This window comes from Eucalyptus grandis, chromosome 6 (genome assembly GCF_016545825.1).
Source record: "Eucalyptus grandis isolate ANBG69807.140 chromosome 6, ASM1654582v1, whole genome shotgun sequence".
NCBI lineage: Eukaryota > Viridiplantae > Streptophyta > Magnoliopsida > Myrtales > Myrtaceae > Eucalyptus > Eucalyptus grandis.
In genome coordinates this window covers 16228066-16244049 of record NC_052617.1, presented here as the reverse complement: position 1 = coordinate 16244049, position 15984 = coordinate 16228066, and the positions used below count along the sequence as shown (strand labels likewise).

Below are 15984 nucleotides of genomic sequence, written 5' to 3'. Positions count from 1 at the left end.
CTAATTTTAGTAGTGGCTACCATGAAGAAAACAAGAGGTAGAAGAAGGATAAAGAAAAGAAATGGAAGAAAATTTTGGTAAGAGAGAAAGAGAATCGATTTCTTTGAGCATTGTTGTTTTGAACTCCCATATCCATCATTTCGTTTATTGTCCACTCCTGACTTGAATTTTCTTCTTTTTTTTCTTTAAAAAGTCACATCAGACTGAAAATTCATTATAAAGACCATGTAGGAACCTCTTTGTCAAAATATGTCGCTAGTGACACTCAAGTGATTGTTGTTTTCACCATTGTAGCGCTTAAGTTATTGCTCGAAAAGTTTTGTCACTCAAGCTACTCAAGATATTGACCTTTTATTTCCCTAGGCAAAGACCAATAATCCCTATACAAGACATAAATAACAAATTCACTATTGACTTGAATGACTCTAGAAACAAAATGCAATGCATTGGACTCAACTAGAACATAGAAATATTAAACCACTCATTCTTGGATTTTCTGAGCGACACTTAGCAATTTGATACATTGTAAACTAGACACATAGACCTTTTTGACCATATATTATTGTAAACTAGTCGTGAACCTTTTACATTTGTGTCAATTGATTATTGAATATTGTGGACTGAGACTAATGTTTTGCAATCATTCGACATCCAACCCGTCGCAGCTCACATGAGCAAAGCCTCATTTAAACTCTAAAAAACAGAAGTGAGCTCCGTCACTTGAAAAATAATCAGAGCAAACCCTACACATTCAAAAGATTTAAAATTCTGTCCACATGCTCAAATATATTTTGGTGCTCCCGCATAAATAAGAGAAACACCAATGCCCAGTCACCATTGTGAGTGTCAATAGATTACAAATGCCGCAACTCAATACATCTGCTCAAGTAAATTTGCTTCAATACTCAAATCAGTTTTGCCATGGTTCTGTATTTTAAAAATCTGTCAGATTCAGTAAAATTCTCAGATGTACTCTTACCATGTAATCCTCCCTCAACTCTATGCTTGGTCATATTGAAAAAATTACCTTCACCAAGCTATCGTACTAACTTGAGATTAAGGAGTCTGCACCAATGAGAATCCAGCCCAGCGCATGTTTCATTGCACTTGAGGAGCTTGCATATACAGATACTGCAGAATGCACGATAGTTTAGCACTCTTCCAACTAACAACTTGAAGTCTGCATTGTCATTTGTAAATAATATACCTCAAAGGATTTTCCTGATCTTTCAAATTCAAGCATGCTGAGAGCAACTTCACAACTTTGAGAAACTAGAGGCTCGGGGTCCTTGGAAAATTCCTCAAGAAGTGCCACACTTTGGTCATCTATCAAGAAAAATTTCATTAGATATGTCAGGAAAGATAAGATGCTGTGATATCAATAATGGAAAATTAGATCATGTCCTTGTTCTAGCACTAGTTGTTAAGTAGGGGAGTACTTTAATAGCATAAACAAAGTAATTGCTACTGAAAGCAAACGAAGTGGAAGGAACCATGCAGGCAATAAAACCACATCAGAAGGGTTTCAATATGATCTTTCAATACTAATGTAAGGAAAACGTTGAACCCAGATTCCCAGGCTGTAAGATTTATCTAGGGCTTCAAGCTAGAAAAACCAAAGGAAAGATTGTAGCTTCATTTATTATGAGAATTAGGTAAAAATCCATAAACAAGAGCTATGGCAACGTGATACATCCAACAATAAGAGGGAGCCATGACTAAACAGCCCCCACAGTTGGACATAGAAACTGATCCAGAGACTTGAAACGACATAAGCTCTAAATTCTAAATATAACAACACTAAATATCAAATGCATCAACCTTGTCCAAATGAGTTGTCCCAAGACACAGTCATCCTGAAAACCCTCACCAACTTAACTTCATTCAACTCATCCTACACAAGCATGACAAGGAACATGATCCCTAATACATTCCTAGCAAAATAAGGTTCTACACAACTGCTGGATCCTCTCAAGACTCCATTACCAGATAGTAAATAGGGTGAAACCAAATAGAGAACTTGACTTCCTGTTCCTATTATCAAAAACCTTACAAGAAAGTCAGGAAAGCAAATCAGACCTGCAATTGATCCAAGGGCCTCAGCGGCTTCATGTCTAACCATTGGATGCTCATCTGTCTTTCTAAGAATGTTTGAGAGTTCAGCCGACGCAGCTTTATCTTGCAACTGGCCCAAAACGTAAGCAACCTGTATATGACACAAAAGAATTTACCCAGATCTAGAAAATGTTGAATGAGGTGACAAAGTAAAGCCTCATCAAATAGCTTATGCGCCCCCTCATCTTCACCTTAATTGATCAACGAGTTTTAAGATTACCATCAACAACATAGAATCCAAAGTTAGCTACAACTTTACAAACCCAATAGCAATCAATTGGATATAAAAATATTAATTGCAGCAAGTGAAAGATGATCATGGTGAATTTAAAGAAACCCCACAGTATTAAATACAAAGTTGTCATGGCAAGCACAAGAGAAACCAAAGTGAGATAATTAAACTCCACAAAAGGTTGTCGTGGCAAGTGACACAATCGGGGTATTCACTAACCTCGTGACGGAGAAGAGCACTATTTGCACCCAAAGAATCAATTATAGCCTTAATGGCTTCATCTCCACCATGATTCCTAAGAGCAAATAGAGCTGCATAACGGTCATACATGCCTCTTTCTTCATCCAGAAGAACTTCCCTATTAAAAAACCAGCATAGTCAACCACCAAACAAATGAATAAAAATGGAAAAATGCCCATCTCGATGATAGTAACTGTATGAACCTGAGATGATCAACAGACGAACAAGATGAAGCAGGTGCAGCAGGGTCAACTGACATAAAAGGTGATCTCTCAGTCATAGGAGAAGAATCATCAGAGTTGGCAGTTTTCAGCTGTTTGATTCGGCTAAGAGCCAATTCACAAGTTTCTCGAACCTCTTGAGCTGGATCATGAGCCAAACTACACTCCAGGTTAGGAATATTACTCTCCAAACCAATTGCACCAAGAGCTTCTGCTGCCTGCACCATTAAAAGAGTGCGGAAACATGAGCAATCTTCTTTATTCCAAGGAGGTTATTAAACCACATAAGACAATGCGTTGCATTGAAAATATACAAAAAACCCAACCTCATGGCGGACAATAGGATGCAAAGAAATATCACTGAGAATGGCCTTCAAAGCAGGGATTGCATCCACATCTTGGATCTGTCCCAATGCAAATGCAGCTTCATGTGCTAACAAATTTGATGGATCCCTAGTTGCTGTTAATAGCACGAGAGGGAAAATCTCATGAGAATTATGATAATATATCAATGTCAATGTCATTCCTTCGGATGATAAATGGCCTCAACACATTAACACGCTTCCTCTTCCTTGGAAGAGTGGAGCAAACTACACATATATTTGATACCACATCTTCCATGTTCTGGTTGAAGCATAATATTTAAGCAAGGTAAATAATCTCGGGCACATAATTTCTCATACTTGTTAGTATTATTCACTCCTTTTCACATGAATGCTCATTATAAAAACACATTGTCCGCTTACTTTTGATTAGTAACAACAAGAGTTTTACTAAAAGAAACCGATCAAATTTTTTAAATTAATATAAGGGCTGTTTATGTTTAAAACACCTTCCAAAATAGAAGCATCTTTCAAACATCGTTTCAAGTGTCCAAAACACCTTAACTACTTTTCTACCATTTAATACGTCATCTCCCAAGTTCATTTGCGTTATGCAAAAGTTGATGTTTAATTGCCCAACAACCTTCACTCCCACGCACTTCACCTCATTAGATCTCATCAGCTTTCCCTTGAGACTGAGCAGCACCTCACCAATCACAGAAATTACCAACTGCACCTTACATTTCATTCATCCATACTTGAGCGATTTCCCCCACCTTTCTACGAACAAAAGGCACCGAAACCACTCATTGTCAATATCTAATCCCCATGGCTAACCCAATCTGAGAATTTCATCCAACAGATAGTTGTATGAATACTCCACAAACGTACGGACAGAAGCATAACTTCCGGGGAAGGCCCCAGGACACTGCAAAAAAAAGAAGAAAAATCCAGCAACCCGGGCACCGCCAATCCGATCACGTTGCCACCCACGATCACATTAAACCATTTTCCCATCAGCCACGATAGATCACTGACTTCGCGACACGAGCTTCATCAATCAAGGTGAACAGCATCATACGCTCGAAAGGCCATAATAGGGACACGATTATTCCCGAGGCAACTCCAAAGCCAACAACCACAACGACCCTGATTTCTATAAGACCCCGAGACTTGTAATTTCAGTACCAGAAAAAAGACACGGTTTTCCATCCTATTAACGACAGCCCAGCCTACGAGAAGCTAAGGACACGCCGCCCCTGTCCTAATCAACGAACGGGGCATAGCGATTCGGCGTTTCCCTTCAAAGCTCCCGAAGCAGATAACCATCTTAATGGTCGTAAAAATTTAAAACAAAAAAGAGAAGACGGGGAGAAAAGAACCTTGGATGAGGGCAGTGCGGGGGGCGGGGCCCTTGAGGTTGCGGAGGGAGAAGAGGGCCCTGAATCGCTCCGAGATCGGCTGGGCCGAGTCGAGCAAGCGGTCGCAGAGGAACCTCTCCACGTCCGGCGACGCCGTGAAGCGCTTGTCGTCGGCGGACTCCCCCATCGAATCTTCCCGGCAGCGAGCGAGCGAGAGAGACGCGGAGAGACGTTGAACCCACGCAGGCACGCCCGGAAAGAGAGAGAGAGAGAGAGAGAGAGAGAGAGAGGAAGCGGATGTATTTGGGCTTTCGGGTTTGGGCCGCCTCCGGCTCTCGGTAGGCCCACGATGATCGTCTAATAAAGTCTCTCTCTCTCTCCTATCTTTTTATTATTAGTTGAAAAGGAGGAAATTAGGAAGGGGCGATAGCGGCCCCTTCAGATGTTGTCATAAGTTTCCTATCCGTTATGAAAAAATGTCTGGTAAATACTTTAACACAATTCGCGGCCTAAAAGTCTAAGATTGACGAGTCAATTATCGTAACCTAATCAAGATGCTAGCGGTTTGAAAGTCTCTTCTCACAAAATATACAGTTAGAAATATAGTATGAGAGTTCATCCATCGAAGGTATTAAAACCGTGACCTCACGAAAGCAAAATGTCCAAATCTCTATGCAAATATGAAATTTATCTATTGAATTAATGGTCTCATCATAGTCCAATTCAACTCGCTACTTGAATACCTATTCTGCGAGGCCGCCTTGAAGCGTCCGATAGTTCCATTAGATTTTTCTTGGACTTAGAAATACATTTGAAAGAGACTAAATTCTTAGAAGGTTCAAGTGATATAATAATCCACGTGTGATTGGTGACCAAGGGATCTACCATGGCTACTTTTCAACATGAGTCGAGAATGTGATAATGCTAGTACGAGTACCTAGAGGGGGGTGAATAGGTTTATGAAAATTTTCTTGAAGATTGCACAATACTTAGACAGATGAAGGATTTAAAAATCAATCGTAAGACTGAGTAAAGGAAAGAGAGAATTAAACACGAGGTTTATAGTGGTTCGGCTTGATTCAAGCCTACGTCCACTCTTCCGCACCGATAGCCGATTGGCTGCGATTCCACTATGAACAAAGAGATGTTACAGTGTTGATCTTCCTTGATTTCTCGATGTAGATGATCTACTACACTCGCTCAAGGTATCACCAAGTATAAACACTCTCTGTGTATACAATTTCGCTCGAACTGTATCGACTAACAATCAAGGTCCTTCGTACTGGAATTTTTCTATCGATCACACACACTTAAAACAACTAGAACGTCTTCATTTTATACTCCTTTATGCCATCATAGCCGTTGGCACTTACCAAAGGAATTCCTCCAATCTACCCGTTGGACGGAATCAATTAAGAAGATCATCCGAGCTATTTAAGGAATCGATGATAGCCCATCAATCCCGTTCGCCCATACAATCGGATTTTGGTTTCAAGAATAGAACATTCCAAGAATGTTTCGTCGACCATCGGATCTTCAATTGTTCTTAGATAAGAATCAAAAAATTCAAGTGATTATCCAACCAAGGGATCTTTTCCGAGGATTGGATCTAATCCCCAACCATATACTTCGCCGGATATCCTTCGCCACCGGATTAGAAAGATCGGTCGAAGAATAATCTTGAGTCTTGAGTCTTGAGTCTTGAGTCTTGAGATTACAAAGTCTTGAGACTTTAAACTATCGATATCCAGACTAGATCGATAGAAATGTTTTGTCGCCTTCAAAATATTCTGAAAGATTTCTCCAACAATCTCCCCTTTTTGATGGTGACAAAACTTTCTTGTAGATTTGAACAACTTTGACCTGCAAAACATTTCTCAAGCAATATGGCTAACTCATAAAGATTAATAAACAACCAGACTCGCATCCACAAAGAAATTGGTTAGTCTTTCATGAGTAATACCATATAACAATACTTGATATAAATGCAACCAAATAAGCATCAAAATCCACACCAATTCAAGTCTCACACCCAAGTTCAAGTTCTCAAGTCATACTCAAAAATAAACATAACCACAAAAGTCAAAGTTTTAAAATAATATTTGTTCAAATTTGTTCTCCCCTTTTGTCATCATTAAAAAAGAGGGTGAGAAATGAGTCATGTCTCGCTTGGGAATGCACACGATCCGGAATTCTCCCATTGACCGGACTACGCCTTCTAGCCTCTTCAAGTCCTCCCTTAGATGAGCTACTTCATCTCCTTTGGCATTGGCTTGAAGTTGCGGAGCGAGGTCTTTCATCTTGTCCTCCAGGCTGACTGAAGATGCTTGTCCAGCATTCTTCATGGCTTGAATTTCACATTCTAGAGCATATATTTGGCCACGCATTTCCAGAAGAATATCCATGATACGATGAAAATCTGCAGAATTGTCTGTCTGTGTACTGGTATGAGCTTTTTCAGATGGAGTAAATGTATACGATGGCGCTTCTGTATAGTCTTGCAGATTTGGTGTCAATGTATCACCTTCTTCGTGCAATTGAGAAGCCTGAAATTCTTCCGGGTCTGCTGGAGATTGTCTTGGACTTTCACTATCTGCAAAGATGAGGTGTAGACCTTTCTTGCTTGCCAACTCCCCTGTCTCTAGGACATCCAAAAGGGAAGAGTGATGATCATGCTCTAGATTTCCTTCTCTCCGTATTCAGCAGACTTTTCTTTCTCTTCTTCAGCTTCTTTCTCCTTCTCTCTCTCGCTCTTCTTCTTCTCTCTCGGTTCTTCTGAAATTCTCTCTACCGAGACACGTAACGTCCGGTTCTTGTCGGTGCTTGGATAGTAGGATCTTCATCCTCTTCATCTTCATCCTCCAGGATGAGAGATCTTTTCTTCTTTTCGATGGGGCTCCAATGGCCTCCTTTCATTTTCTCTTTGAAGCAGACTGAACAGGAGATTTTACTCTGAATTTCTCCATTGCCTTGGAAAGTTCTTGCAGACGCATCTTTGTTAACATCTTCAAACCTACCACCATCTTATCACACGGTTGAACACAAAGAGATTGAGGTGGTTCAATATTCATGTGTCTCAAGATCTTGGTCACTGCACTGATAAGGCAATTGTCCTTTGTCTTTCGACATTGCTCGTACATATGGAAGAGAATAGTGTGCGGTAGAGAGAACTTCCGTCCCGTGTTGATCGCGTACATCAACTTTGCTTCGAAAGAGACACAAGTCTTTGACGTAGACTTTGGTCTAAGACAGCTTGATTACAATTTTATGAAGCACAATATTGATGTCATTCATCCCGGAATAGGTAACTTTCTTCTCAAGCGTCCCTATCTTTGACCGGGCCCAAAGTAGTGCGAGCAGTGAGACTTTTGATTGGTAGATAGCGTCCTCGTTCAACTCCAACTATATCAGCCAATATATTCACATCTACCACGTAGACTTTGTCTCGTACACTAAATGATATTCTATTCGCATCCGAAAGCTAAGATTTGAATAGAAATAAGCGGTCGATGAGCATACCCGTCCAGAGAGTCGAGCAAAATTCTCAAGTTGAAACAAATTCAACTTTTCTCTTAAGTTTATGTTGATGGCGTCCGAAGTCAAAATCGACACTTCTAGGGTTTATCACCCCTCTTTCAACAAAAATGAATACACTTTTCTTGATCCTTGGATTTGAACAAATCCATCCAATTTCCTTTCACCTTTGCCACTCCCATTTTCGGTTGAAATTCAAGGAACATTCTCGTCATCATCGTTCCCTTCAATTAAATTTTGTCTGGCATACGAGGATCACTTGGAATGTTCGCAAGTGCTTCCTCCTTTTCCTTTCGGGGCAATTCCCAATTCCTCCATTTTCTTCGAAAATGATACTCATTCCCATAATTTTTGTCCTTAAGGAAGTCATCTATATAATTCAATGGAGTACTGTGCTTTTCAACGCACGATAAAGTTTATACATAAAGGAGGGCTTTTGGACTCTAATGGCCGGCATCCTCGATTATCTCTTCTTCCGATTATGACTTGCACCTTGTGGGGCGGGAGGCGTTGAATGACGTGGATGAGAGCGAATCGGACTTTGTCGCCGACTTGTTAAGTCTTCTTCCTCGCGAGATCGAAGTGAGTCGGTCCCTTCTCCATTCTTTGTGGTCCCCTTTGCGATTCTTGATGATTTCCTCGAAAAGACATCTTTCTTTGTCATTTGGAAGATTCCTTCACTTGCTTTCCCAAGAAAAATGACCACTTTCTCGACGACGAACAAGCAAGAGAAACAAATATTGGGAGGAGAGTGCCTTTTAGGGTTTTGAAGATTGGGGAAAAGAAAAACTGTATATATATAATTCAGTTTTGAAAAGGGAAGTTCAATCGGTGCAAGGAAAGTGAACGATCACTTCTTTTCAAAATCAATAACTGCCAAAATTATTCTTTTAAAAAATCTTCAAATTTCATGCGGATTATAGAATAACTGAACAAAAGATCGTACCTTTTCGAGTTAAAATAACTAAATGAAAATTCGTACCTCTTAGATGAAATACAACTTACGCCTATAGCCACGAATGTCTCGAGTTCGAGAATTTAAAGTCCGAAAGATTAGAGTCTTAGAGTTGGTGAGTCTCTAGACTTTAACTTTTTCAGGCTTCAAAATGTTGAGTCTTGAACGGATAAAGTCGAATTGATTTTTCTCCAAAGGCTTTGTGAATATATCCGCTAGTTGACTCTTTTGAATCAACAAATTGAATCGAGATTTCTCCATTTTGAATATGATCTCTAATGAAGTGATGTCGAATCTCAATATGCTTTGCTCTTGAATGAAGGATTGGATTTTTGGTGAGATTGATCGCACCGGTGTTGTCACATCTGATTTCGTGCATGAGTCTTCAATCCCAAAGTCTTGTAGCTGTTGTTTTATCCATAGAATTTGCGAACAGCAGCTTCCAAGAGCTACATACTCGCTTCGTTGTTGAAAGAGCTACGGTGCTTTGCTTCCTCGAAAACCAAGACACCGTTCTGTTTCCAAGTAGTTGACATGTTCCGAGGTGCTTTTTCTATCGACTCGAATCGGCCAGATCTCGCATCCGAGTATCCTAGAAGATTAAAGTCTCCCTTCTTGGGATACCGAGACCGATACTTGATGATGAGGCAACGTATTTGATAACACGTTTTTACAAAGACTGAGATGGGATTCTCTGGGATCCGATTGAAACCTAGCACAAATGCAAACACTCAACAAAATATCAGTCTAGAAGCAAGAAGATAAAGAAGTGAGCCGATCATGCTCCCGTACATGCTTTTGATCTACTTTCTTCCCTTCTTCATCCTTGTCTATCTTCTCGAGAACATGACATTGGTATGTCGGTCTTTTTGCACTTTTCCAATCCAAACCTTTTGACAAGGTCATTCGCATATTTTTCTTGATGAATAAAAGTTCCTTCCTTCATTTGTTTCACTTGGAGTCCAAGAAAGAATGTTAACTCTCCCATCATACTCATTTCAAACTCATCCCGCATAGACTTAGAAAATTTCTTGCATAGACTTTCATTAGATGATCCAAAAATAATATCGTCCACGTATATTTGAACAAGTAAAAAGCTTTTGCTTTCCTTTTTGATAAACAATGTAGTATCTACTTTACCTTTGACAAAACCATTCTGTAATAAGAACTTACTTAGTCTGTCGTACCAAGCTCGAGGTGCCCGCTTTAAACCATACAAGGCTTTTTTTCACCAAGACCGAGTCCGGGCTTCTTTGGGTCTTCAAACCCGTGTGGTTGTTCCACATAAACTTCCTCATGGATGAATCCATTTAGGAATGCACTTTTGACGTCCATTTGGAATAACCTGAAATTTTTATAACAAGCAAACGCAAGTAATAGACGAATAGCTTCTAACCTTGCTACTTGGAGCGTAAGTCTCATCATAGTCTATTCCTTCTTCTTGCGTATATCCTTTGGCCACGAGTCTTGCTTTGTTTCGTATGACTTTTCCTTCTTCATTCATCTTGTTCCCGAATACCCATTTGGTTCCACAATGCTTTACCTTTTGGTTTAGATGTCAATTCCCGGACATCATTGATGTTGAATTGTCTCGAGTTCTTCTTGCATAGCTTCGATCCAACTTTCATCGATAAAGCTTCTTCTATGCTTTTGGTTCGATTTCAGAAATGAGAGCCACAAAGACTAGATTCTTCACGCCTTTTTGATCTGGTGCGGATTCCTTCATTGATTTCGCCAATAATGAGATCTTTAGGATGACCGGATTTATGCTTCCATTCTGGTTGTCTCCGCTCTGGTTGATGATCTCTTTCTTTGTTTGAATCTTCATGTGCTTCTAGATGTTGGACTTCCAGAGACCGAGATGCTTCTTGAATTGTAAGCATTGGAAGGTGTCGAGTAGGTTCTACTCTTCATACCGAGTCCGGGCCGGATTCATCTTGCATTGAGTCTTGGAATTTAACATTCGTTGATTCCTCCACCGACCGGCTTTTCTTGTTATAGACTCGTAGGCTTTGCTTGATGTAGAATACCCAAGGAAGATGCCTTCATCCGATCTTTCTTCAAACTTACCAACTCGATCATTTGCATTTTTCAAAACAAAGCATTTGCAACCAAACACATGAAAGTATGAAACAATAGGCTTTTTACCTTGAACAATTCATGGGGGTTTCTCTAAAATAGGTCTTAAAAAGACTCTATTTATAATATAGCATGCTTTGTTGAGACAGCCTTCACCAAAAATCGTGAAGAAATTTTGCTTTCAATTAAAAGTGTTCTAGCCATTTCTTGAAGAGATCTATTCTTTCTTTCCACAACTCCATTTTGCTCGGAGTATATGGAGAGGAAAACATATGATTAAAAACCAGATTTATCACAAAATTTCGTAAAATCTTGATTTTCAAATTCACTTCCATGATCTGTTCTTATGCTTGAGATTGCACATCCTTTTTCATTTTGAACCTTTTTGGCAAATTTTTCAAAATACGAAAAGGTTTCGACTTACTTGTAAGAAAATATACCCAAGTAAAGCGAGTAATCATCCATAATTACTAGGCAATATTTCTTACCTCCAATGCTCGGGTTCCGGTTGGTCCGAAGAGATCCATATGAAGCAACCGTAGTACATGATTAGTAGAAACATGGTTTATTTGCTTAAATGAATTTCTTACCCGCTTTCCTGCAATGCATGGAGTGCATGAATCGACTTTTGGTATGGCAATTTAGGTAAACCTCGAACAAGCTTCTTTGATGAGATTTTGGCTAATTGTTTCATGTTGACATGGCCAAGCTTTCGTGCCATAAGACTCGCTTCATCTTGAATTGAGATTAGGCATTGTGCTTCATTTGGTTTTACATCAAGGAGGTAGATATTTCCATGCCTTCGACCCATGAAAGACCGAGTTGAGTCTTTGCTAATTCCTAACATATGCCTTCTTGAAAGGAGATCTTGAAACCAAAGATCACACAATTGGCTAATACTCGAAGATTGTAGTTGAGTCCTTCCACTAGAGAGACATTGCTTATTGAGAGATTTCCAATTTTCACAGTTCCAAATCCCACAATGCTTCCTTTGCTGTTTCCTCCAAATGAAACTTTTCCACCATTCACTTGAACAAGCTTTATGAAGCAATTTGAGTCTCCCGTCATGTGTCTTGAACATCCGCCAAGATACCACTTTACTTTCTTTTTTGACAGACCTCAAATTCCGCCGTCCGAGTCTCGATCCGTAATCCGAGTCCGATTGTGCCATTAGACACAAAGTTGGCATATTCCTCATCACTTTCTTCACACTCTGTATCGCTCCAAGTTTCGGCTTTGAGAGTTTTTCGAGACTTTTCAGTTTTTCCTCTTTTCTTCTTCAGAGAGGACAATTTGGTCTCGATGTGTCCCTTTTTCTTACATTCGAAGCAAACTACATCTTTGTTTGGTTCCTCATTATCAACAAACTTGGTTTGCTCAAGTTTCTCGAAGACTTTGTTTCCTTGAGTTGAACCTTCTTCCTTTTCTATTCAGCTTTCGAACCTTCTAATCATAAGAGCAAGCTCCTCATCGTCCGCATCTTCTTCGTAGTCCGTATCATCGAATCATCGTTAGATTTTAATGCAATGGATTTCTTACCTCTTGGATCTTCGTCTTCATTAATTCGTTCCACTTCATAAGACTCAAGAGTTCCAATCAGCTCGTCTACGATAATGGCATAATTCTTTGCGTCTCTCTTATTGAAGTCTTTATATGATTCCAATCCTTGGAGAGTCCACACAAAGAGCTTGTTCACCTTCATAGGATCGAAATTTTCTGTCCTGATTCTCAAGGCCATTGACAATATCTCGTAAAACGGCTAAACATGTCAGCTTATAGATTCTCCTTGTTTCATTTTGAAGGCTTCATATTGACCAAGGAGAATGTTAATTCTGGTCTCCTTCACTGTCCCGTCCCTTCATAAGTGATATGTAATCTGTCCCACTTCTTTTTGCTGTATCACAAGAAGATATTCTCGTTATATTCAATTGGTGATAAAGCACAATATAAAGAGTAAATTGCTTTTGCATCGAGTGCTTGTCTCTTGTTTATCTCTTCTTAAGACATTCCGCTAGTTTCAACAGTTTCTTTCCCTCTTTCTGGATGCTGATGCAAAGCAGAGGAGTAATTCCTCTTTCCACCACATCCCATTCCGAGGATCCTTCGATCGTAGAAAGCTTTCATCTTGTTTTTCCGATGTTGTAATCATTTCCATCAAAGTAGGGTGGTCTGGTATTGCTTTGCCCTTCCACCAGCCCCGGTGCTAGCATACTAGCCATGGATCTTTTACTCAAGTAAAACACTTCAAATAAAGTAAGAACACGAGTGCTCGATACCAATTGATAATGCTAGTACGAGTACCTAGAGGGGGTGAATAGGTTTATGAAAATTTTCTTGAAGATTGCACAATACTTAGACAGATGAAGGATTAAAAATCAATCGTAAGACCGAGTAAAGGAAAGAGAGAATTAAACACGAGGTTTATAGTGGTTCGGCTTGATTCAAGCCTACGTCCACTCTTCTGCACTAATAGCCGATTGGCTGGATTCCACTATGAACAAAGAGATGTTACAAGGTTGATCTTCCTTGATTTCTCGATGTAGATGATCTACTACACTCGCTCAAGGTATCACCAAGTATAAACACTCTCTGTGTATACAATTTCGCTCGAACCGTATCGACTAATAATCAAGGTCCTTCGAGACTGGAATTTTTCTATCGATCACACACACTTAAAACAACTAGAACGTCTTCCTTTTATACTCCTTTATGCCATCATAGCCGTTGGCACTTACCAAAGGAATTCCTCCAATCTACCCGTTGGACGGAATCAATTAAGAAAATCATCCGAGCTATTTAAGGAATCTCGATGATAGCCCATCAATCTCGTTCGCCCATACAATCGTGGATTTTGGTTTCCAAGAATAGAACATTCCAAGAATGTTTCGTCGACCATCGGATCTTCAATTGTTCTTAGATAAGAATAAAAAAATCCGAAGTGATTATCCAACCAAGGGATCTTTTCCAGAGGATTGGATCTAATCCCCAACCATATACTTCGGCTTCGGATATCCTTCGCCACTTTGGATTAGAAAGACCGCCGCTGAGAATAATCTTGAGTCTTGAGTCTTGAGTCTTGAGTCTTGAGTCTTGAGTCTTGAGATTACAAAGTCTTGAGACTTTAAACTATCGATATCCGTACTAGAATGATAGAAATGTTTTGTCAGCTTCAAAATATTCTGGAAAGATTTCTCCAACATAATGGCCTTAAAGTAGTAAGTGGTGTCTTCTCATGTAAAGATTGAGAGAGATTGAAAAAAAAAATTTGATTCTAGATGTTCGAGATTTGGCACAAGTTTTCATAGAATGATTAGGAAGAGAAGGAATGGAAGTGAAGTAGATGGATGGGAGAGGGCAAAGGGAGGGGCGCTAAAGGGGAAAAGATGGAAGTAGGTTTGGGGGGGTAAGAGAGGTGGGTCAGGAGGTTGGGCTAGAGAAGAGAAGAGATGCGAACGAGGAGTTCGAATGGAGATGACACAAAAGCAAATGGAATGACCTGAACTTGTGGGTTGCGGAATTAAGGGCCGAGGGATTTTGTGAAAAGGAAAAATTCTTTTCACCAAATCCAACTTAATGACTAATAAAAATATGACCGATTGACCGGTCAAGAGAATGATAGCTTTCATGATTTGACATGCAAATGAGAAATACACACACGAAATGAGGTGCCAACTAATTCATGAAACGAGTAGAAAAGAGAGAGAGAGAAGATAACAAGTACGCCCAAAAGAACGAGTAGTTAAACGGAACCCATATGAACAGTAGAAATAATGAATGTAAGAGATGATAGAATTGACTAATTGATAGTGTAAATAGTAATGAAAAGAGCATCAACCTGTAGTGAAGAAGGAGGCATGTGAGCTCATGGATTAATAAAATTCAAGACCTGTCAATTAAGCGTTTGATTTTGCATTTTGATAAGCAATTTTGAGATGGGGTATCTAGACAAGAAGGACATTGAATAATGCCATTATCACGTGAGTATGTTTGAGACGAATTGTAGGTATATTCACCTCCAACATCATTCTACAACAATTTAATTTAGGCATTGCACATATTTTCAATAAAACAATGGAAGCAAAGAAAGTATGTAAACACTTTAGATTTATTTTTCATAGGAAAGACCCAAGTGAACCGGAGTAGTCATCAATGAACAATGCAAATATTTGAAATCAAAATTAGATAAAATTGGTATCATCTAGACATCATATGATACACAATGATTAACAAACTCAAAATGCAATTAATGATATTTGCTCACAAGAGAGGACTTAGGAGATATTGACTTGGGAATAAAATTGTAAATATGACTCAAACCTTATTTATGAGGATCACCGAGATCAACATGCTAACGAGTCATCAATGAACTAGCATGTAAGAAGGTTTTGCTGACATGTTTGTAAGGCAATAAATGATCATCACCAACTAAGTCTTTTGTCAAATTGCAAAAGGGTTTAGTGGTTAAGATTTTACCAATGTCACTAGCCATGTGTGCCAATAGTTCCCTACTAAGATACCACATTTGATCTAAACTGTCACCAACTGAGAGAGCTAAGAAGGAATATGGGAGATCATTTGTAGTGAAGGCATGGTGAATCACTATCAACACTAAAGCATGGTGCGCCTGGCCTCGTTATGAATATGATAAAAAACGAGGCCTAAATTTGAGAATCCCTCCCTTGATGAATGAAGGAATATAGGGCCTTGAACCACCATATGGCCGAACAAACGAGGTGGAGATGTTTAGCATATGGGGCCAAAGGACTGTGAACTGAACCGATCATGGGAGGATTGCAAGCCCAAATGATCACATGAAAATCGTCGACCATGTCCCTGATTAGATATTAGTCTTGAGGGATGTCACTTGAGTGTCAAAAGTTTTTCTTGGATCACTTAAATGTCACTTTTTTCTTGTAATAAAAAA

The 15984-nt window shown here is 39.4% G+C and overlaps 1 protein-coding gene across 2 annotated transcripts; it reads right to left on the bottom strand.

Annotated features, from left to right (window-relative positions):
• Positions 1 to 756: 756 nt before the first annotated feature.
• On the bottom strand, positions 757 to 4767 carry LOC104426600 (deoxyhypusine hydroxylase). 2 transcript variants are annotated; one of them, XR_721874.3, is made up of 8 exons: positions 4514 to 4767; positions 3135 to 3268; positions 2791 to 3026; positions 2567 to 2705; positions 2080 to 2206; positions 1208 to 1326; positions 1028 to 1131; positions 757 to 927 (listed from the first exon to the last, which is right to left on the bottom strand). XR_721874.3 is itself a non-coding variant. In XM_010039705.3 (7 exons), the coding sequence occupies exons 1-7, from the start codon at positions 4677 to 4679 to the stop codon at positions 1099 to 1101; spliced, it is 954 nt and encodes a 317-aa protein (XP_010038007.2). In that variant the 5' UTR covers positions 4680 to 4767; the 3' UTR covers positions 757 to 1098. The 2 variants fall into 2 exon arrangements, 1 of the variants encoding a protein (XP_010038007.2); XM_010039705.3 differs by having other exon boundaries at positions 757 to 1131.
• Between the last annotated feature and the right edge of the window lie 11217 nt (positions 4768 to 15984).